This window comes from Pseudophryne corroboree, chromosome 2 (genome assembly GCF_028390025.1).
Source record: "Pseudophryne corroboree isolate aPseCor3 chromosome 2, aPseCor3.hap2, whole genome shotgun sequence".
Lineage (NCBI taxonomy): Eukaryota > Metazoa > Chordata > Amphibia > Anura > Myobatrachidae > Pseudophryne > Pseudophryne corroboree.
Window position 1 is genome coordinate 426,472,833 of NC_086445.1, and position 24,216 is coordinate 426,497,048.

Below are 24,216 nucleotides of genomic sequence, written 5' to 3' on the forward strand. Positions count from 1 at the left end.
AACAAATTTGCTGCTAAGATCAGTTCTGAATTAGGCACAAACTCCAGAAGGATGACGTGAGGTAGCAACATTCCAAATCAACCCAGGGTTTAGTGTTAGGGGACAAAGATCAGTCACTGATCTGTGCTACTTAACAGGCATGCTGATACGCTAATAAGTCAGAGTACCTCCAGGCCACCAAAATGTTTAGTCTGGGTCAAATGGTTATAAGTAATCCAGGGGAGGGGGGGGTCCCTTTTCATATATAGTTTATATAGATCATAGTATGGACTTATACGGGAAACCAAATAAGGGATTGTATGAAACAAATACATTGATTTGTGTAAGGTTGTCATTTTAAACGCAGCTAGTCTACTCAGCCAGGGTTCCTCATATCCCATCCAGATCCTTAACAAAACATCCACCTGATGCAAAAGGGGTAAGAAGTTAGTCTCCACTAATCTAAATGCAGATTTGGGAATGTTGATACCTAGATACAAGATAGAGTCCTTCTTCCAGTTATATTTATAAAGGAGTTTAAGTCGGGTCAAAATCTTAGGATTCATATGAAAGGGTAAGACCTCAGTTTTGGCTGTGTTTAGTTTGTAAAAGGAAGCTGCACTATATTGATCAATAATATTGTGATGGGTAGGAAGGGAGGATTCAGGTTCGGTGACAAAGAGAATAACTTCATCCTCAAATAAATGCAATTTGTGTGGAGAAGGGCCCACCTGTATCCCATGAAATGATAAGGAACTACATATTGTAGCAGCAAGAGGTCCAATAGCAAGGATGTACATAAATGGGGAGAGTGGGCATCCCTGTCTGGTTCCATTTGAAATCACAAAAAGGGGAGACACAAATCCATTACTTAGTACTGTAGCAGTACGGCAGCTATATATGCAGATACAGATGATGCTATCGCTCCTTGCAGTTCAAAATTTAACAATACAACATTAAGGATGTCCCAGTGCAGGCGATTAAATGCCTTTTCAATGTCAAGTGAGAGAAGAATGGCTTCTTGTCTCTCCCTCATGAACATTTCGGCTAGGTCCAAGACCCTGCGAGTATTGCCCGACACTTGCATACCCAGTACAAAGCCCACCTGCACCAGATGGATAAGTTGAGGTATAAATGGGGAGAGTCAATTGGCAATCAATTTACAAAAACATTGAGATCACTGTTGAGAAGGGCAATCGGCCAATAGTTCTGAGGGATAGGGCTTTCCCTAGCTTGTGGATGGTGACGATTTGAGCCTGAAGCATTTCCGTACGGAGAGAACCGTGAACAGTGGCATAAGTATAAAGACTAGTGAGAGTAGGGGCAAGGGCAGATGCAAACTGTTTATAAAAAGAGTTGGTAAATCCATCCAGGCAAGGAGACTTCTCCAAGGGGAGAGACTGAATGACATCTAGAATTTCTCTATCAGTCCATGGAGATTTAAGGGAGTCTAAATCATCAACTGTCATCTTGGAAAAATTTAAGTCTTTTAAAAAGGAGGAGATTAGGGTGGCATTAGCCTGAGGGACAGTGGAGTCAGATTTCTGATTATACAGTTTTTCATAATAATGGGCAAATGCAGCAGCAATATCTGGGGGGCTAAGTAGGGTCCTGCCATACGGAGACCATATGGCCTTTATTCTATTTCTAGTCTGGCGAATTGACAGTTTACGAGACAAGAATTTACTCAATTTATTACCCAGGGTATAGAACTTCTGTTACAATTTGGCAAGAGCTGACTGCATATGGGTTGGAAAGAGTTTGTGAAGCTGGTTCCGAATAGAAACTAACTCACGTTTCAAAAAGCAAGGAGGGCCTGGTTCGATTTAAGAATTCTACCTGGAGTAGTCGCTCCTCTAAATCAGCCTGACGACTTAGATATTGTCTCTGGGGGAGTTAGTCGCCAAATAGGCAGTCAGAGCATCGGATAGAGCAGAATCCTCATCTGGGGAGGACAACAGTCTGGAAAATGCCGAACTACCCGGCGAACTCGGCCACATTGTTTAGCTTAACAGAGTCGTACGTAAGCCACATCAGCCAAGGGGCACTCAATCAGGGGAGCTGTAAGCAGCATGAGCAACAGCAATGTCCCAGTCAGCCAACAATTTGATTCCAGCTTCAATTGAGGAGATCATGTATGTAGAGGAGTCATATTGAGTATCTTGACTGGGAAACCTCATCAGTACTGGATATCATTGTCACGGAGTGCAGCTGTAATGGCATGAAAGGAGCGTCTCTTGGCCAAGGTGTAAGGTGACAAGCCTGGAAAGATCTGGAGACCACCCAGGATGTCAGAACCCTCAGCTTGCTGGGCTGTCTTATGAATGCTCTCTTTAATATGGAAAAAATGGATCCTCATCAGGCTATCTTTGGAGAAGTTAGTAGGCCCCACTCTTGGCCTTGGTAAACAGTGTACTCGATCCACGAGCAAATCCCATTCCGTAGCCAAGGGGAGGACTTTCTGGAACAACTTAGTAACATATTCCTGGAGGTCTGCAGGTGCCACGGAGTCTGGGATACCTCTAATATTAAGTTATTACGCCTTGATCTGTCCCCAAGATCTGCTAACTTATCGCGGGTAGATGACATCTGAGTCTGCAGCTCCGAATGAGTGGTAAGGAGTTTGTTATGCAAAGATACCAATTCATGCCTCTTGCCCTCTAGGTGGTCAGTATGGCCTCCAAGTCCCATAAGCTCCATCCTAAGTGTTTGATGATTCCAGACCTGAGAGGATAATGGAGCAAAAAGGAGAGAACAGTTGGAACATTGATTGGGCAGTGAGAGGAGCTAGTGGGTCCATATCCAGCCCCATGGCAGATGGAGAGACGGAGGCGGCAGCCATATTAATAGCAGGGGGTCCAGACGGCTTGACCGGCATGTGCGTGGAGGGTTTCTCACCAGATGCGGAGGATCCACCCCCATTTCATTGGCATACTGACTGGAGAGACAAAATCAAGGGACGCTGAGAGGGGAATCCAATATTTAGAGATCGCCAATGGCAGGTGAATAACCAACCACTGAGGTATTACTGCATGGGTGTAAGGATAATGATAATCAACTCATTGAGGGAGACACCACAAACGATAACATTATGTTCCTGGTGTAGGTCACCAACTAAAATCGTTCACGTATCCTCAATGGAGCTGAGCTGTAGGCTTCAATATACAACCGAGGAAAGTCTAGATCTGTGGTGCATAGGGACTCGTATGGTGAGCCCGTAAACACAGGGTATGTATCTTAAGCGGGTATGTGGAGACCCTCTGTAAGGGAAGCAACAGAGCTGGGCAGCGTAACATAAAGACAGACAGGACCTTACTTGGCAGATGGGATGAGACCTGCAAATATTATTATAAAGATAGCCACCTGCCCTTACCAGTCCCAGGAGTCTCACAGGTCTGGCTGATATAGGAGCTCTGCAAAAGGGTGCCACCGCTCACTCTACAGGGAAGGTGGGAATGAGTCCTGCTCCAAGCCACCACACCAATTACAGAGTGCAGAAGCAGGGACAGGCTAGATAGATGCAGCACCCATCTCACAGGAACCAGTCCAAGATGGCAGGCATCCACACTCGCGGGGACAGAGCTCCGATCTCTGAGCACAGAAGGCTATTGGGGCAATCAGGTGAAGGGACTCAGGAGCACAGGTGGTCCCGGGAGTCAGCGCTGGTCCAAGAAGGAGGAGGGCTGGAAGTTGAGCATGCGGTTTCTCCCAGTAGCCAGGCCTCAACATGGAAGGACATCACCGGGACTTCCCAGTGCCAGCAGGTGCAGACATGGGAGATTGGTAGGCAATCAGGTGGCTCAAGTAGCATACTGGAGGTTGGAAACCTCCTCACAAGTGCACTCAAACAGATTAACATAATAAACTGTGGTCTGTCCTGTCATTGTCATGTGCATACTCCACTCACAATGGCTCCCACTGAAGCAATTGGAAAGACCACCAGGAGAGGACAAACACTCCACTTGCAAAAGGGTATATGTAAGGCAAGGAGGGTAGGGGGAGGCAGTGGCTGAGGTGACCCAGCATATTCCGCAGGACTTTATAAGTACTTACTGGGTCAGATGCTGCTGTCTCTTGGGACTCAGGTCTACTGACTCTTCCTCACTGTCTCCGTTGTCTGCTTGAAGCTCCGGTGTGGTATCCTCCCTAGTGGGGAGGGGACATGGCTTTCCTTGTTGCTTATACTTTCAGCTGTGTGATTGCTGCTATCACTGGAGGTAAGCTGTACTAATGAGGCAGCCTATTTAAACTCCGCTCTGGCTACAGGAAGTTGCTGGAGTATTAGGTATTACAAAATACCTACATCCAGTATTCCTAACCCGTTTTCTTTTGCCCTCAGTGTATAGCCCTGCTAGCTCCACACTCTTCTAACTGCATCAATCCTTGGCATTTTTCAGACTATTGCATTTTGAACCCAGCTGGTGACCAGACCTTTCTGCTGATTTTCCCTTTGGATTGGACATTCCTACTCCATTACCAGACCCGGCTTACTGCCTTCTCTCTACTATCACACTCAGAGCCAACAAAGGGGGCGGGACCTGTGTGCTGGGTGCAGCTAAGTCCATACCTGCTTGGTGGCAAAAAATAAGAGTTATGGTAGAACCTACCTTTGTTAACTCTTTTTCTTCAAAGTCCATAGGGTCCACAGGGATACCGTGGGGTGGTAAATGGTTGAGGAATGGGCACCAAAAAGTTAAAAGCTTCAGCTCCCAGGATGCACTGGTGCTATTCCCCTATAACCCCACCTCCAGCTAAGGCCTAGTCAGTATAGTGAACAAGCCCAAATTCAGGAGCAGGCAAAGGAAGAATTGTACAACCAAAGAAACACACTCACAGTAGAGGAGAACTTAGGGACCAAAAAGAAATACCCATGTCAGGGTGGGTGTCCTGAGGACCCTGTGGACTTTGAAGAAAAACAGTTAACAAAGGTAGGTTCTACCATAACTCTTATTTTCTTCTTCAAAGTCTATACGGAGTCCAATAGGATACGATGGGGATGTCCTAAGCAGTTTCCCCTAATGGTTGGGACATGCCTGAGCTTGGAGAACTCATCTCCCTAAGGCAGCATCCAGAGAAGCAAATTTATCAAAGGAGTAGAACCTTAGAAAAGTGTGGATAGAAGACCACGGGGCCTTTGAGATGAAGACAGGGTGGACTTCTTTCAATTCATGATCCACCCATGTGTCTGTAGGATGGCAATAGTCAGGCAGAGATGTTGTTGCAAAACCTCCGAAGACTGAGCCAAGATCAGTAGGTCGTCCAGGTAGAGAAAATTCTGAGCCCCTGATGTGCAGCTATGGCTGCCATATTTTTGGCAAACACACGAGGGGCCATAGAAAGTGCAAAGTGCAGTACCTGGAACTGATAATTCTGGTAAAGGATAGCAAACCTAGGTATTGCTGATGGTTGGCATTGATAGGCACATGCAGGTATGCATCCTGAATGTCCAGAGAAGCCATAAAGTTCCCAGGTTCCATTGCCAGGACAATTGACCAGAGGATTTCCATGCGAAACCTGGGCACTCATATGAACTTGTTGAGAGCCTTAAATTCGAGTATGGGTTGAAAAGAGTGGAGTAAATGCATATCCCTTATTGTAGCGAGGGCACCAGTACAATGACTCACGATTGTAGAAGGCCTGCTGCAAGGAGACAGCGTACCCGTGGGAGACCACTTCTTGTACCCAGGCGTCTGTAGTAGTCTGATGCCAGGTAGCTGCTAACTGAAGAAGTCGGCCTCCCACCCTGGAGTCCTCTGGGAGTAGGCCCAACCCATCAGGCATAGGGTTTATCCTCTGTCCGGCCTCCCTTTGCGGCTAGCTGCCTGGAAGCCCATAGCTGCCTGGATCTAGGCTTGGCTTTAAAAGAGCTGGTCTGCTAAGGAAAGGACTGACCCCTAGCCTTCCCCTGAGGCTGAAAGGACAATGAAGCTGCGACAGTGGGCACTATTTTGTCCTATTCAGAACCAAAAAGAATATCTCCTGTGAAAGGAATAGATTTAAGAGCCTTTTTAGACTCAAAATCTGCTCTCCAGGGAATAGGTAATGTGGAATTCCTTACCAAATGAGCAACATGCGCATCTACTGATGGAGGCACTTCCCACTTAGCACATTCCTTATTTGAAAGAGGGTAGAAGGATTTAAGCCTCTTTGGTTGCAGGAACCGCTAGGTAGGTGTAATTCAGGCCTCCTGCATGAATTCAGAAAGATGATCAACGGGGGAACTCTATTTTAACTACCTTCTGTCATTTCAATAATGGAGCTAGCAGCTGGCTCCTCCTCCTCAATATTCAAAATAGTTTTTACCACCCTCACTAAAGCTGGAACATCCACCTTCGAACTGTGTTCCTGCTCAACTGAAACAAACAGGGATCTGAGGCATTTGTATTCTTGATCAGATGACTCTTCAGAATTCGATGCATATATAGACTGTAAGGAAGGAGCCATATGTCTATGCCCTTTAGCTTGTCTGTCGCCCTGTTACATTTGTTGAAAAGCAATAGAGGTTTGGCTAAACTCTGAACAGAATGTGGAAAGTATCCATCCAAGAGGCTGTAACTGGGGGGGCAGAAAATGCAACTTGTAATTGCTGAGAATAACCTACCATAGGAGGGAGTGCAGCAAACCATCCTGTACAAAATCCTGTTGAGATAATCCAGCAAAACAGGTTTTACACATAATCAAGGTAGGAGCCCCAGCCTCTTTTCCTTTGTCTGTAGCAAACATGGCGTTAATACACAGTAAAGCCAGACAATACAACGTGACACCCCTGCACAGATACAAGTAAATGTGAGATACTTATACTGCTTTACACCTTTCAATGGGTTTAGAGAGAAAGCACAGTTGACAGTTGACAGCTAAGAACACAGTAAATCACAACAGCAAATATATATTTTTATATATATATATATATATATATATATATATATATATTAGGATTCACATGTTTTATAAACCTGGCTTGGAGGAGAGGTATAGAGGGATACAAGACCCTCCTGAGGCCTGTTGCAGTAAGCACCTGTAGCAACTGAGCATCTCACTGGGGAGGAGGATTCAAATACTCCGCTCAAAGGCGGGAAACCTCCCTGAGGGATCGCGCTCTGAGCCAAGGAGAGGTGCTATTTGGGGAGATCCTTCCTCTCCTTGCTGATATTAAGCCCAGGGCTGCTGGCCTCATATGATTACCGATGCCATTTAAAAGCCCTGGTGGCATAGTGGGACAAACCGCGCATGCACATCAGCGCCTCCGGTGTTAGAGACCACTGGAGTAGCGCTGCAAAAAAATGAAAACGGTATTACTCTTGTAAGGCATTATGGCATGTATATCATGATTTAAAAGCATTTCACAACTAGGCTGCTTATACACACAATCCTCCACAAGTGGGAGATCGCTTTACCTACTCCCCAGTGTCCAGCTGCAGCCTGAGCGTCTCAGTAGTGGTGCTACGCTGACAGGCACTAGCAGTTACTAGCATTGCAGTCTCCAACAGGGAGTTGGTGGTGCAGCAGCGTCGGCGTCCTATGGACTGCCCAGCACTGTTTGCTCAAAAAAATACTAAAAAGAAAATACAAAATAAAAGCTTGGGACTGAAACATAGAACCATAGAATTTGACAGCAGATAAGAACCACTTCGCCCATCTAGTCTGCCCCTTTTTTTTATCCTTTAGGCAATCTCAACCTTTTTTGAACTTTAATTCTTTGTAAGGATATTCATATGCCTATCCCAAGCATGTTTAAATTGCTCTACAGTCTTAGCCTCTACCACCTCTGATGGGAGGCTATTCCACTTATCCACTACCCTTTCTGTGAAGTAATTTTTCCTTAAATTTCCCCTGAACCCCCCCCCCCCTCCAGTCTCAGTGTATGTCCTCGAGTTCTAATACTTCTCTTCCTTTGAAGAATGTTTCGCTCATGAACTTTGTTAAGACCCTTGATATATTTGAAAGTTTCTATCATGTCCCCCCTTTCCCTTCTCTCCTCCAAACTATACATGTTAAGATCTTTTAGCCTTTCCGGGTAAGTTTTGTGATGTAGGCCATGCACCATTTCAGTTGCCCTTCTTTGTACACTCTCTAATGTATTTATATCCTTCTGGAGATAGGGTCTCCAGAACTGGACACAGTATTCCAGATGGGGCCGAACCAATGACCTATACAGTGGCATTATTATTTCTCTTTTCCTGCTACTGATTCCTCTCCCTATGCAACTAAGCATCTGACTTGCCTTTCTCATTGCTTTGTTGCATTGCTTTCCTGCCTTCAAGTCACTTGAAATAGTGACTCCTAAATCCCTTTCCTCCTCAGTAGTTTCCATTATAGTACCCTTGATACTATATTTAGCCTTTGGATTTTTGAGACCCAAGTGCATGATTTTGCATTTTTTAGCATTAAACTGGAGTTGCCACGTTCTTGACCATTTATCAAGCCTACCTAGGTCATCAATCATTTGGTTTACCCCTCCCGGAGTGTCTACCCTGTTGCATATCTTTGTATCATCTGCAAAAAGGCATACCTTCCCTTCAATACCATCTGCAATGCCACCAGCAAAGATATTAAAGAGAACTGGACCAAGTACAGATCCATGGGGTACTCCACTGGTAACATTTCCCTCCATAGATTGCACTCCATTAACTACAACTGTCTGTTTCCTATCCTGCAACCAGGTTCTTATCCATTTAACTGTTTTATAATCTACCCCCACGCTTTCAAGTTTATTTAGCAGTCTAAGATGTAAGACAGTATCAAATGCCTTACTAAAGTCTAGATATCTACAGCTCCCCCTTGATCTATAATTTTCATCACAGAGTCAAAAAAGTCAATAAGATTTGTTTGGCATGATCTCCCACCAGTAAATCCATGCTGTTTTTGGATCCTGTAAGTTGTTTGATTTAAGATATTCCACAACTCTTTCTTTTAATAGTTTTTCCATTACTTTCCCTACTACTGATGTAAGGCTTACTGGTCTGTAGTTACTTGCTTTTTCCTTGCTTCCACCTTTGTGCAGTGGAACTATATTTGCTCTTTTCCAGTCCTCTGGAATAGCACCTGTGTTTAGTGACTGGTTAAATAATTCTGTTAAAGGTGTAACCAGCACATCCTTTAGCTCTTTGAGTATCCTTGGGTGTATCCCATCTGGTCCCATTGATTTATCCACTTTTAGTTTTGAAAGTTCTGTTAGGACCTTCTCCTCTGTAAATGTACTACATCTGCCTTATTTTTATGAATGTCCTTGCAACTTAACTGTGGACCCATCCCTTCTTCTGTAGTAAATACTGAGCAAAAATAAGTATTTAGGTGATCTGCTATTGCCTTGTCTCCCTACACCAAATTCTCACTTTTCTGTCTTAAGTCTTATTATTCCTCCATTTGATTTTCTCCTTTCACTTATATACTTAAAAAAAGTTTTGCCCCCTTTATCTACTGACTGGGCCATTTTCTCCTCAGCTTCTGCCTTTGCACGTCCCCCTGTCTAAAGGTGCCTGGATGATACCGGCACCAAACAAATACTGACTAGTCCTTGGCTGGAGGCAGGGTTATAGGGTAGTAGGACCAGTGCATCCTGGGAGATGAAGCTTTTAACTATTTGGTGCCCGGTCCTTAACCACCTACAACCTCATGGTATCCCTGTGGACTCCCTATGGACTCTGAGGAAGAAATCACCAATTAGACTCTGTACCCGTGTTTGGTTGTGCCATTCCTAGCTGATATATTTATTGGATTTGCACTGACATGGAATCCTGACAAATTATTGTTTTTAAATATATTGCACAGTCATGGGAAATCGGTTTGCAAGAAGCTATGCTAATCTATAAAGTCAATCCAATTGCCCGTAACTTCATCGTGGTGTGAATCTGGAGTGACATTGGGCCACAAGGGGGTGAATTGTGGTGCCGTTGCCGGCATTTACACACTGCTGGAACGGCAACTTGCCCCCGTCATGGGTAACTGGATTGAGCCCTATATGTGGGTTTGTGGGAGCCTGATCCTCTGGCATTATTATATATAGTATAGATAATGTGACTTTTATCTGTGGAAGCATTCTGTACAATTTAGTAACTACTTGAAATATCTAATCATAATGATTTTAAATGTACATCAACTATATTTATAGTTAAATTTATGCATATTTCTTTGCTTGGAATTCACAAAGGGGACATTAAAATTCTAAAACACTAAAAAGTTTTTAATTCACAAATGGAACATTTAGGTGAGTAGCTGCATTAATTCACTTTGTATCTGATATATAAATCTGGAGTCACCATTATATTTCCTACATATCTGATTTTAATGCAAGAGGTGACTTAAACACTATTTATATCTATGTTCAGTAATTAGCTTTGATGCAAATGAAAGTGAAACGAGATGTCTTCAGGGCGGTACAACACCTTTACTATAAATTGAATTAAAAAAAAAATACAAAAAGTGAACTCAGTATATATAGTAAATTAGAACACCTTTATCATTCATGTGGAAATACTGCCCAACTTACCTCTTTAGTGAGCTCACTGTTTTCGTAAATGTGCCTGATCTCTTCACTGCTGAAGTCTGCAGAAGTCTCTGGACTTGTGGAACTGGTTGATGGGAGCTGTGGGTATCTCTTATAGTAATGACTGTAGCCTGTGGTATCACTCTCATACATTGGATTGTACTTCACAGCATTCTCAATAGATGAAATACTATCACTTTGCCTCCTGCAGGGTATACAACGCGATAATTAATGTCCAGGCCACATCAAGTGATGCACTGCCACTTTGTAACTTGTTCATAACATGACATAACTGAAATATGATCTGATACTACTCAATTGTACACAACATTTTTTTGGGTAAAATGATTAAAGTCTTATAGGCCCTACACATTGGCCGATCCGCCGCCGAGCTGTCCGGCGGCGGATACGGCCGACGGGCGACCCGGTGGCGGGGGGGCAGTGACGGGGGGAGTGACGTTTCTTCACTCCCCCCGTCACGCGGCTCCATTGAAGTGCAGGCAAATATGGACGAGATCGTCCATATTGGCCTGCATGCACAGCCGACGGGGAACCAGCGATGAACGAGCGCGGGGCCGCGCATCGTTCATCGCTGGAGCCTCCACACTGAAAGATATGAACGAGTTCTCGTTCATTTATGAACGAGATCGTTCATATCTTTAACACAAATCGGCATGTGTGTAGGGCCCTTACGAACTAGTTCTGGAGATGGAAATCAGTTCTATTGATCCAGAAATTAATAACATAAAGGGTCTGAAGACTTGCACAGAGTATGGAAGCTACTATAAATGTAGTATTACCTGATAACTTTAGGTGAGTACTGGCACCTTTTCTCATAGAAACCAAATGCACTGGTTATGCTACAGCTGTAATAAATTCTATGGTGCTGTCACTCTATGCCAGTGATGGGGAACCTTTGGCACTCCAGCTGTTGTTGAACCACACATACCAGCATGCCCTGCTACAGTTTTGCTATTTGGCCATGCTAAAACTGTAGCAGGGCATGCTGGCATGTATAGTTCAACAACAGCTGGAGTGCCAAAGGTTTCCCATCACTGATCTATGCTAATGTGAGATTCTGTTCAGCTAATGTGCGGATCAGTTCTCCTGCAAGCGGGAAACTGGACCGCCCGTTGTTCTTACACTAAACATATCATTTGCCCCAGCCCCATGCTAGGTACAAGACATCTGGCACCAATAGGCTTCAGTTTGCCACGCGCTTGGCTCAGATTCACAAGGATCTTTATATACATGCCCACGACACTTCCATGACAGTCCCACAATGCAATCCCAGTTTACAGACTTTTAAGGAAAGACAGATCGAGCCAAGATCCATCTGACTCACAAAAAGATGAAGAAACTCATGTAAATCCACATCTGCATATGTGCTGTATGCTAAAACTCATCATTGGCCGCCGTGCACAGAGTCAGCATCTATATGTTTAAGCAAGCTAAGTTTTATTGCTGTCCTTCAAAAAAAGTACAGCGTACCATCCAACGTCTAAATCAGATCAACAAACATTTGTGTATTCCTGCCCTAGAATCCCTCCCTCTTTCCTCAGATGTGACTGCATTAAACTTTTTGCTAATGTTTTAGCTCTCAAAGTCTAGATTTTGTACTTTATTATTTTTGCTAACATAAAAGACAATTTTCTTCACTTCAAACTGTTTTAGTTGCTATCCCCAAAAAATAGTTGCTTTAAAAAAAAGTGGGTGAATATAGATGTTGATGATGGTTAGTGATTGCATGGCTGATCATATAAACTAGTTTCTTACTCGCAGTGATAAAGGAATTGGAATGGCTAATATGGATTTTAAGAGAGATTGTCAAACTTGAAGAACTTTTACCATCAGTACACATTGGATATGACAAATATGGGATCCGGACTGAAAGTCGACAGTAACTAGGTCGACAATGTCTAGGTCAACCACTATTGGTCGACAGTAACTAGGTCGACAGGGTCAAAAGGTCGACAGGGTCAAAAGGTCGACATGTTCTAGGTCGACAGGTCAAAAGGTCGACATGAGTTTTTCACAATTTTTTTCTTTTTTTGAACCTTTTCATACTTAACAATCCACGTGGACTACGATTGGAACGGTAAAGTGTGCCGAGCGAAGCGGTAGCGGAGCGAAGGCACCATGCCCGAAGCATGGCGAGCGAAGCGAGCCATGCGAGGGGACGCGGTGCACTAATTGGGGTTCCCGGTCACTCTACGAAGAAAATGACACCAAAATAACATTAAAAATCCATGTCGACCTTTTGACCTGTCGACCTAGAGCATGTCGACCTTTTGACCCTGTCGACCTTTTGACCCTGTCGACCTAGTTACTGTCGACCAATAGTGGTCGACCTAGACTTTGTCGACCTAGTTACTGTCGACTTTCAATACCACACCCGACAAATATTCCAGACCTAAAAACTGTAAAGCTCTTTCTTATTGTATACATATATTAATGCAGAACTACTGTAGGCACCTGCCTAAAGCAACCTAGCTCCAGAATGAGCACCTGGGGTTACCACCAATCCAGGATTACTCCAGAAGGTCTGGATGGGTGAAGAGATGAATTCTACTGGTGACACATCTGTGGGAATGTGCTGGGAATAAGCATCTTCTGAGGAGCTGCTGCGGCTTTTCAATTTGGCACCGTCCACAATCTCGATGACTAGCAGACATGAGCTCACTCACTACAAAATGGCATAAAGTCAGTATGACAGAAGAGGGTGAGCATAGAAAAGGCAATCCAGTGTGAAGAAAATGAAAGGCACTGGAAGAAGACCAGAAGAGGCAGCAGAAAGAAGACAGAAGATGCCAGGTCAAGCCAGACGACTCCAGGAAGCCAAAGCCCTAGAAAAATCTTATTCTGGCCCCCTTACTGTTGAAGTGAAGTCCGATGAAGACAAACCAGCACCAACAGGCAAGAGAGGATCTGGCACTTGTCAAGCTAAGAAGCACTGCCGGCCGCCACCGCCGCAGAGCAAGTAACACCCTCTAGTCCTTTTTCCAAGCACTCATCTCTTCTCAGTCCTCCTGTCCACGCCGTCTCTTTGAAACTTTCAACACTCTCCTTCGCCCCCCTCCCCCTCCCCTCCCATCCTTCCTCACTGCCACTGACTTTGCCTCCTTCTTCATCTCCAAAATTGAGGACATCCAACACAACATCTCCAGCCGTCACCCCTCTGCTACCCCCCTGCCCCCTCTATCCCTCCCCTCCATCTATCCCACCCTATCCTCCTTCCGTTCTACTTCAGAAAAGGAAGTCCACTCCCTCATCTTATCCCCCCCCCCCCTCCACCTGCCCCCTGGACCCCCTTCCCTCCCGTCTTCTCCACTCCCTCTTCCCCACTGCCTGCTCCCACCTTGCTCACCTCTTTAACCTGTCCCTCTCTACCGGCATCTTCCCCTCACCATTCAAACATGCTCTGGTCTCACCTATTCCCAAAAAAACCAACCTCGACCTCTCATCACCCACTAACTACCGCCCCATCTCTCTTCTCCCTTTAGCCTCCAAATTACTTGAATGACTAGTCTACAGCCGTCTCACAAGCTACCTCTCTGACAACTCCATCCTCGATCCACTACAATCTGGCTTTCGCCCACTCCACTCCACTCAACTGAGACTGCCCTGGTGAAAGTCACCAATGACTTGCTTTCGGCCAAATCCAGGGGCCACTTCTCTCTGCTCATCCTTCTGGACCTCTCTGATGCCTTTGACACCGTAGATCATCCGCTCCTGCTCCGTACACTCCAAAACGCTGGCCTCTCTAGCACTGTCCTTGACTGGTTTTCTTCTTTCCTCACTAACCGCTCCTTCTCTGTGTCTACCTCCAGCACCACCTCACACCCTTCCATCCTTCCTGTTGGTGTCCTTCAGGGTTCTGTCCTTGGACCCCTTCTGTTCTCTCTGTACACCTCTTCCCTGGGTGCGCTCATTAACTCATTTGGCCTTCAATACCACCTCTATGCTGATGACACACAACTCTACCTCTCCTCTCCTGATCTGTCCCCCTCTGTCCTCTCTCAGGTTTCCAGCTGCCTCTCCGCAATCTCCTCCTAGATGTCTGAACGCTCTCTGAAGCTCAATATGGACAAAACTGAACTCATCATCTTCCCCCCATCCAGAGCAACACCCCCGACCAATATCTCCATTATTGTTGACAACACCACCATCTCCCCCGTTCCCCTACTCCGCTGCTTGGGCGTCACTCTTGACTCTCCTTTGCACCCCACATCCAAGCTCTGGCACAATCCTGTCGCTTCCAGCTATGCAACATTGCTCGTATCAGGCCATATCTCTCCCAGAGTGCAACTAAACTCATCATCCACTCACCTCATCATCCACTCACTGGTCATCTCACGACTTGACTACTGCAATGTTCTCCTCACTGGCCTCGCTTGCTCCCATCTTGCTCCCCAGTGGCGTAACTAGAAATTTTTCTCCCCAAAGCCAAAAAAATTCTTCGGCGCCCCCCCATCCCCCATAAGTGGCACTATCAAAGGGATAAAAATGCGTGCGCCGTAGGCGCGCGCGTTGCAAAAAGGGGGCGTGGTTTTGCATAAAGGGGCATGGCATTGCAGGAAAAGACTTCCTTATACCCCAGTTTTGCAACCTGCATGCCCAGACGTTAGCCACCACAGGAAAGAAAAATAATCCTGATTCATGCCCCTTACATTATTTGTCATTTTTCCTCCTTATAGTAATGCCCAGTATACATTATGCCACATACTGCAATGGCCCTTAGACATTATTCCACACACAATAATGCACATGACACAATATGCACACACCATAATGCCCCCGACACATTATGCCACACACCGTAATGCCTGTGACACATTATGCCACACTGTAATGCCTGTGACACATTATGACAGGAATCGCAATACCCGTTATACATTATGCTACACACTACAATGCCCCTGATACATTATAGCACATACAATGTCTGTGACACATTATGACACACACCGCAATGACCCTGAGACATTATACCACATACCACAATGCCCGTGATATAGTATACAACACACAGTAATGCCTGACACATACCGCAATGCCCGTTATACCCTATGCCACACACCGCAATGCCCGTTATACATTATGCCACACTGCAATGACCCTGAGACATTATACCACATACCACAATGCCCGTGATATAGTATACAACACACCGTAATGCCTGACACATTATGACACACACCGCAATGCCGTTATACATTATGCCACACTGCAATGACCCTCAGACATTATACCACATATCACAATGCCCGTGATATAGTATACCACACACCGTAATGCCTGTGACACATACCGCAATGCCCGTTATACCCTATGCCACACTGCAATGCCCCTGAGACATTATACCACATACCACAATGCCCGTGATATAGTATACCACACACCATAATGCTTGTGACACATTATGACACACACCGCAATGTCCGTGATACATTATGCCGCACACCGCAATGCCCATTACACATTAAGTCCTACAGTAAGGCTTCTAATTACTTTTAAATTACCTGCTCGTTGCCAGGGGTTTCATGCTCTTGGTTCCATGCACGGTGCCAGGGGTTTTCATGCTCAGGGTGTCATGCTCGTTGCCAGGTGTTTCATGCACTGGGTGTCATGCTCGTTGCCAGGGGTTTCATGCACTGGGTGTCATGCTCGTTGCTAGGGGGTAGTGCTTGTTGCTAAGACTGTGCTCCCAGTGCCACATATGTCCCCAGTGCCAGATATTCCCCCATGGTGCCAGGTACTCACATGCCCCCAGTGCCAAATATAGCCCCCACCCCATGTGTCAGGTACACATATACCCCCCCCCCAGTGGCACATATGCCCCCAGTGCCAGATATTCCCCCACAGTGCCAATTATACCCCCCCCCCGTGCCACATATGCCCCCAGTGCCAGATATTCCCCCACAGTGCCAAATATAGCCCCCCTCCCCCCCCATATGTGCCAGGTACACATACACCCCCCTCAGTGCCACATATGCTCCCTCAGTGCCCCCTCCCCTCCCCCGCTGCTGTGTTGGAGGGACACGGATGGCACAGAGCACGCCTCTCCCGTGTCCCTCCTGCGTCTTCGGCGGGTCTAATAAAGGAAGTGCCATTTCGTGAGCCAATCAGAGCCCACGAACGGCACTTCCTTTATTAGACCCGCCGGAGACGCAGGAGGGACACGGGAGAGGCGCGCGCTGTGCCCTCCGTGTCCCTCCAACACAGCAGGGAGGGTTATTGACAACAGATTGACATACGGACGCTCGTCCGCATGTCAATCTGCTCTAAATCAGTGGCGGCGCCCCCGCAGCCCCTCTTTCCCAAGCCACCGCGAGGACTGCGGGGGCAGTAGTTACGCCAGTGCTGCTTCCCTCCAATCTGTCCTGAACTCCGCAGCTAGTCTTATCTTCCTCTCCCGCCGCACCACATCTGCCACTCCCCTTCAACAAAATCTACACTGGCTCCTATTCCCCTACAGAATCCTCTTCAAACTCCTCACCCTCACATACAAGGCCATCTCTAATTCCACTGCTCCCTACATCTCCAACCTCCTTTCCCTTCATACTCCCTCCCACCCCCTACGGTCGACCAATGACCGTCGCCTCTCCACCGCCCTGGTCACTGCTTCCCATGCACGAGTTCAGGATTTTGCCCGTGCTGCACCACTTCAGTGGAACACACTCCCCCGCTCCATTAGACTCTCCCTGACCTTGCAAAGCTTCAAACGGTCACTAAAAACCCACCTATTCATCAAAGCATACCCTCCTGATGCATAACCCAGTGCTGAAGCCGTGCCTCCATCCCCCTGCCTCATGCCGTGAACATCTCAGCTTTGCTTGCATACTGCCATCAGGCTACCTCCCACTTGCCTGCACCTCTTGTCATCTGTCTGTCGCCCCTCCCCACTAGATTGTTAGCTCTTCAGAGCAAGGCGCTCTTTCCTCTTGTTATCTAAGCCCTCGTCTCGACACATTTCACTCGCAGCTCTCCCCTACTCAATGACCATCTTTACCCTGCTAGTAAAGGCTCATCTCCATCTATGGCCACCTGCCCCTAGTAGTACGATGATCACTCCATCAATACTTACATCTTAGCTGTATTATGTCTTGAGAATGTGTGGTGCTCTATGTTACCTGTACTCTATTTCTGTTATTTATTTATTTACTGTACTGCTATGTTTTGTCTCCCTGTACTGTCCTTTGTACGGCGCTGCGAAACACATGTGGCGCCTTATAAATAAAATGTAATAATAATAAATAATAATAGGACCAAAAATGGTCAGGGCTGGCGCTGCTCAGTGTTTCCTAACTCCATTTCTCAAGTACCCTTAACAGTGCATATTTTTCAGATCTCCTAGTGGGAAAACAGGTGCATTCATTACCGGCTGACACATTTAAAAAAAAAACACAGGTGGAACTAATTATTTAAATTGTGATACTGAGGAGATATGTAGAAAAAGTGCATTGTTGGGGGCCCCTCCTCTGCTATTTGCTTAGTGGGTGTCAGGGCTGTTGTAGTGGGTAACCAGGGCTCTTGCTGATCTACTTCTAGTCTCACCACTGCTGGCCTGGGTCCATGGAAAAAATTCTCAGTGCTGGGAGGTGATTTGCCTGGTTCACAACTGCCCAATGCTGTGCTTTCCTGATGCTCCTCCGCACTTGGTGGTTCTCTACTCACCCCAGTCTCCCTGCCCACAGCCTGTCACTCCCGATAGCCATCACTCATTTTCCATATTAGCTCTGCAAGTCACTGGTACAGGAGTGCCAGCCAGACACAGCTCCTCTGCTGCAGGTTACAGGTTGGAAAAGCTGTTTAATGGTTGTCGCCTACCCTTTTTATAGCCGGTGGCTTATGCTGACTTCTTTTACAGCTGCCCAGTATTTAAAGTCAGATATGTGCCCACTGGCTTGTCATACATTTGCCTTTATTATTTATAAACAATATTACTTTACATACTGTACATTTCTTAGTAATGTGCACCGGAAAATTTTCGGATTTTGTGTTTTGGTTTTGGATTCGGTTCCGCGGCCGTGTTTTGGATTCGGACGCGTTTTGGCAAAACCTCCCTGAAAATTTTTTGTCGGATTCGGGTGTGTTTTGGATTCGGGTGTTTTTTTTACAAAAAAACCCTCAAAAACAGCTTAAATCATAGAATTTGGGGGTCATTTTGATCCCATAGTATTATTAACCTCAATAACCATAATTTACACTCATTTCCAGTCTATTCTGAACACCTCACACCTCACAATATTATTTTTAGTCCTAAAATTTGCACCGAGGTCGCTGGATGACTAAGCTAAGCTACCCAAGTGGCCGACACAAACACCTGGCCCATCTAGGAGTGGCACTGCAGTGTCAGACAGGATGGCACTTCAAAAAAATAGTCCCCAAACAGCACATGATGCAAAGAAAAAAAGAGGTGCACCAAGGTCGCTGGATGGCTAAGCTAAGCGACACAAGTGGCCGACACAAACACCTGGCCCATCTAGGAGTGGCACTGCAGGGTCAGGCAGGATGGCACTTCAAAAAAATAGTCCTCAAACAGCACATGATGCAAAGAAAAAAAGAGGCGCAATGAGGTAGCTGTGTGACTAAGCTAATCGACCCAAGTGGCCGACACAAACACCTGGCCCATCTAGGAGTGGCACTGCAGTGTCAGACAGGATGGCAGATTTAAAAAATAGTCCCCAAACAGCACATGATGCAAAGAAAAAAAGAGGTGCACCAAGGTCGCTGGGTGGCTAAGCTAAGCGACACAAGTGGCCGACACAAACACCTGGCCCATCTAGGAGTGGCACTGCAGGGTCAGGCAGGATGGCACTTCAAAAAAATAGTCCTCAAACAGCACATGATGCAAAGAAAAAAAGAGGCGCAATGAGGTAGCTGTGTGACTAAGCTAATCGACCCAAGTGGCCGACACAAACACCTGGCCCATCTAGGAGTGGCACTGCAGTGTCAGACAGGATGGCAGATTTAAAAAATAGTCCCCAAACAGCACATGATGCAAAGAAAAAAAGAGGTGCACCAAGGTCGCTGGATGGCTAAGCTAAGCGACACGAGTGGCCGACACAAACACCTGGTCCCTCTAGGAGTGGCACTGCAGTGTCAGGCAGGATGGCACTTCAAAAAAATAGTCCCCAAACAGCACATGATGCAAAGAAAAAAAGAGGCGCAATGAGGTAGCTGTGTGACTAAGCTAAGCGACCCAAGTGGCCGACACAAACACCTGGCCCATCTAGGAGTGGCACTGCAGTTTTCTAGCGAGAGGATGAGTGCTTCCATCCTCATGTGAAGCTGAACCACTAGCCATAAACATAGGCCAGGGCCTCAGCCGTTCCTTGCCACTCCGTGTCGTAAATGGCATATTGGCAAGTTTACGCTTCTCCTCAGGCGCTTTTAATTTTGATTTTTGGGTCATTTTACTGAACTTTTGTTTTTTGGATTTTACATGCTCTCTACTATGACATTGGGCATCGGCCTTGGCAGACGACGTTGATGGCATTTAATCGTCTCGGCCATGACTAGTGGCAGCAGCTTCAGCACGAGGTGGAAGTGGATCTTGATCTTTCCCTATTTTACCCTCCACATTTTTGTTCTCCATTTTTTAATGTGTGGAATTATATGCCAGTATCAATAGCAATGGCCTACTACTATATATACTGCGCACAACTGAAATGCACCACAGGTATGGATGGATAGTGTGAAGATACGGATTCTCTGATCACTCAGGTAAACAGTTTAGTAAAGTGGCAAATGCCCTTTATTGTAAAAATACACACACAGTACACAAAACAGTAACTATTACATGCCAGGATGGTATCTTACCTACTAGGTTCCCACAATAGTATAGGATTACAGATGTGTGAGGGAGTATCTGTATAGCAGAGCCAACAAGTCTGCACTCCCAGGAAAAGCTTGTCATCCAGTGTCCACAATGCATTCAGACACAATCCTCACTCAGCACACTGGCAGCCTCGTCCTCAGTGCACGTCCAGTAGCCTTTTTGAAACGAGAGGATAACAACAATACTTCTAGGCCTCAGCACACTGGAAGTGCTATCCTACCAGTAGCTTTCAGAAGCCATACACCTTATTCCTCCCAGGTCAAGAACTCCACTCTCTCTTTTAAAAATCCCACCAATTCCTCTAGGTGTAGACCTGCCTTCCAGGGCTGTCCAAGACGTGGTGCTCTCTGCTTATTGGAGCTGCAGAGTAAGGGGTGGATATGGCTGGGAAAAGGCCAGGTTCATCGCAGGGTAACACCTGCTGTTGTCCTGTAACATGTCTATACAGGCCTACTAAAAGAACAATGGATGCTAATTAGGTTATCCCTCTTCCAAGTATCAGATAGTGTCCATTCACCACCAGATTGATCCCCTTTATAGCAGACAAGGTATTCCAGCTGACCAGCTGCTATTTGTCTGTGAAATCCTCTGGCAGATAACTATTCCTATAAACAACTACGCACATTGGCCCTCATTCCGAGTTGTTCGCTCGGTATTTTTCATCGCATCGCAGTGAAAATCCGCTTAGTACGCATGCGCAATGTTCGCACTGCGACTGCGCCAAGTAACTTTACTATGAAGAAAGTATTTTTACTCACGGCTTTTTCTTCGCTCCGGCGATCGTAATGTGATTGACAGGAAATGGGTGTTACTGGGCGGAAACACGGCGTTTCAGGGGCGTGTGGCTGAAAACGCTACCGTTTCCGGAAAAAACGCAGGAGTGGCCGGAGAAACGGTGGGAGTGCCTGGGCGAACGCTGGGTGTGTTTGTGACGTCAACCAGGAACGACAAGCACTGAAATGATCGCACAGGCAGAGTAAGTCTGGAGCTACTCTGAAACTGCTAAGTAGTTAGTAATCGCAATATTGCGAATACATCGGTCGCAATTTTAAGAAGCTAAGATTCACTCCCAGTAGGCGTAGGCTTAGCGTGTGTAACTCTGCTAAATTCGCCTTGCGACCGATCAACTCGGAATGAGGGCCATTGAACACAGTATAACCAAATAAACCGCATAGTCCAAATATAACATATAAAATATAACTGTACAATATAATAACACAACACAATACAATCATATATATATATATATATATATATATATATATATATATCTTCATATGCATTCTGTACAAAACATCAGGCTAGAGATAATATTCCCTGTTAAACACAAACACATATAACAGGGGGATAATGTTTCACAATAATATGTGATGTCCATTTCTATTGGGAATCCAGGCAGCATGCAGTATAAGTGATAACCAAGTTCTGGCTTGTCTCTTTACCCTAACGCACTGAATCTAGAAACAGGCTGGCAAAAAGTACTCCTCAAGAGCCAGCTGGGCTGCGTCCGTTACAGACCTCCCCTACTTTTTCCAGCCGCTGCGATTCAGTGACAAGAGTAACCCATTTGGGATGGGCAAACATCACATCTGGACCGCCTGGGTCAAACAAGTGTGGGCTTACATTTCCATCTGGCGGTGGAGGGTCTGGGCTCAGCAGTTCACAGTTTATAAGACCCCCTCCAGTATCCCAGGCACTGTGTTTAAACAGCCTGATTGGTGGTGGGTAACCCCTATCATCAGAGGTGCGTCCCTCACCACCCTCCTTTTTGGGTGACAACACTCCCTTTATCTTTGGTGCATCAGAGAGGAGAGTGAGCTGCATCAACAAAATCTGGTCTCTGGGGTCCTCACTCTCCCTCCCCAACACTATATTCCCTGGGAACTCCACTTCCATCACCTCTGGTGCATCTGGACAGTGGTTTGCCTCCCCCTCCCCCATTTTGAGTGACGTTACTCCCTCTACTTCTGAGGTATCACAGGGTAGCACAATCTGCATCACCAGCCTTGCATCAGGAAACCTGGCAGGGATAGTCAGTGGCTGGGGCCCTTCTTCTGCACTTAACCACTGGGATGAATTTGGCTGCAGGGGAGCAGTGAGTATCTGTAATTCTTCTCCACGTGCTCCCCCCTCAAAAGCCTCTACCCCCTCCCTTGGGTCTGAAATGTCTTCTACGCCCTCAATTGATAATTTCTGGGCCTCCCCTAGCATAGCAAACTGGACAGCTGGTTCAGGTGCCACTGGCAGACTAGACCTCACCTGCAGCAGTGAGTCCTCGGCCCTTATCAGCTCCTTGGTGCCCTTGACACCAACATCTTCTTGGAACTGGCATTCATTCACCATTTCTTCATTTTCCACCTCTGAAAAGGGAAAGCTGGGTAGCAGCACCTCTGCTTGGTCTGTAGTTATATCAAGCAGATCCTCACTCTGTGTCTTGTCCTCTGTGTGTGGGGTATCGAGCCCTCCCACCACAGGCACCTTAGCTGACTGGTTAGTACTTTGTAAAGGAATGCTATAACTCAGCTGTTCCTCAGATATTTCTTGCATAGAATAGCACAGGGTAGCATTCACTGCACTTACCCGCACAGTATGGTCCAGACTCCATGTACGCCTTTCTGGGGATAACTGCCTCCTGGAGTGATCCAACACACCTTGCTCCCTGGTCTGTTCATGCCACCTTAGAGTGGATTCCATCAGCCGACTGCTCGAGCTCTCCATCCTCTGACCCAGTCGCTGGTTTGGCAAATCTCCTCTGTATGAAACTTCAGGCGCCAGGTTGCGTCGCTGACAACTTCTCAGGGGCACATCCTGATGGGACAGGGCAGTCTGTAGAATGGTGGCTGCTGGTGCAAGAGTTCGCACTGTAGGACTGTCTTCTGGTAATCCCAGCACCTCCTTTATTACCCGCATCCGATCCTCGGGTGTCGCGCCATCTCCCAGTGCTTCTAGACGGGCCTGTAATAACTCTGGTGTCTTTTCAAACTTTTCTCCAACCTTCCCCTCTCCAAGGGCTTTCAGACGGGGTTGTACTAACCCTCGGGATCCCACCTCCGATCCACCGCTCTCCCTGCGGTTACTGGCATCGAATGTCCCGGCTGTAGGTCTCAACCACTCCGTCACTTGTTCCATCTCATCTGACTCCTCAGAGTCCTCCTCCTCATCACAAGGGTGTTCTTGATCCCATTTCAGCAATTTCGCAATTAGGGATTCCTTTCCATCTGTTGCGGTCACCTTAATACCTCGTGCTCGACAGACCATATGCAGGAATCTCTTGTTGAGGTTTATGTACATTTCTGTTTCTGCCTCCATACTGCTGACTTTCGAAATGTACTAACAACTTTTCAGCAAGATACCTGGCTACTGTGTGCCACACTGTTTACAAGGCTCTTAGGTGCCCTCCGCTGACACCTCTCGCAGCCTTACCCAGGGTAAACTGGGACTGAGTGACCCCACTGCTTGCCACCAATTGTGAAGATACGGATTCTCTGATCACTCAGGTAAACAGTTTAGTAAAGTGGCAAATGCCCTTTATTGGAAAAATACACACACAGTACACAAAACAGTAACTATTACATGCCAGGATGGTATCTTACCTACTAGGTTCCCACAATAGTATAGGATTACAGATGTGTGAGGGAGTATCTGTATAGCAGAGCCAACAAGTCTGCACTCCCAGGAAAAGCTTGTCATCCAGTGTCCACAATGCATTCAGACACAATCCTCACTCAGCACACTGGCAGCCTCGTCCTCAGTGCACGTCCAGTAGCCTTTTTGAAACGAGAGGAAAACAACAATACTTCTAGGCCTCAGCACACTGGAAGTGCTATCCTACCAGTAGCTTTCAGAAGCCATACACCTTATTCCTCCCAGGTCAAGAACTCCACTCTCTCTTTTAAAAATCCCACCAATT

General features: G+C 46.3%; 1 protein-coding gene across 3 annotated transcripts in view; it reads right to left on the minus strand.

The window, feature by feature from the left end:
• IMPG2 (interphotoreceptor matrix proteoglycan 2) overlaps positions 1–24,216 on the minus strand; it is a 182,761-nt gene that overhangs the window by 10,596 nt on the left and 147,949 nt on the right. For all 3 annotated transcript variants that reach the window (XM_063953576.1, XM_063953575.1, XM_063953577.1), the window contains one exon: positions 10,466–10,667. In XM_063953576.1, the coding sequence (XP_063809646.1) occupies positions 10,466–10,667 (202 nt within the window). The remainder of the gene's footprint in view (positions 1–10,465; positions 10,668–24,216) is intronic.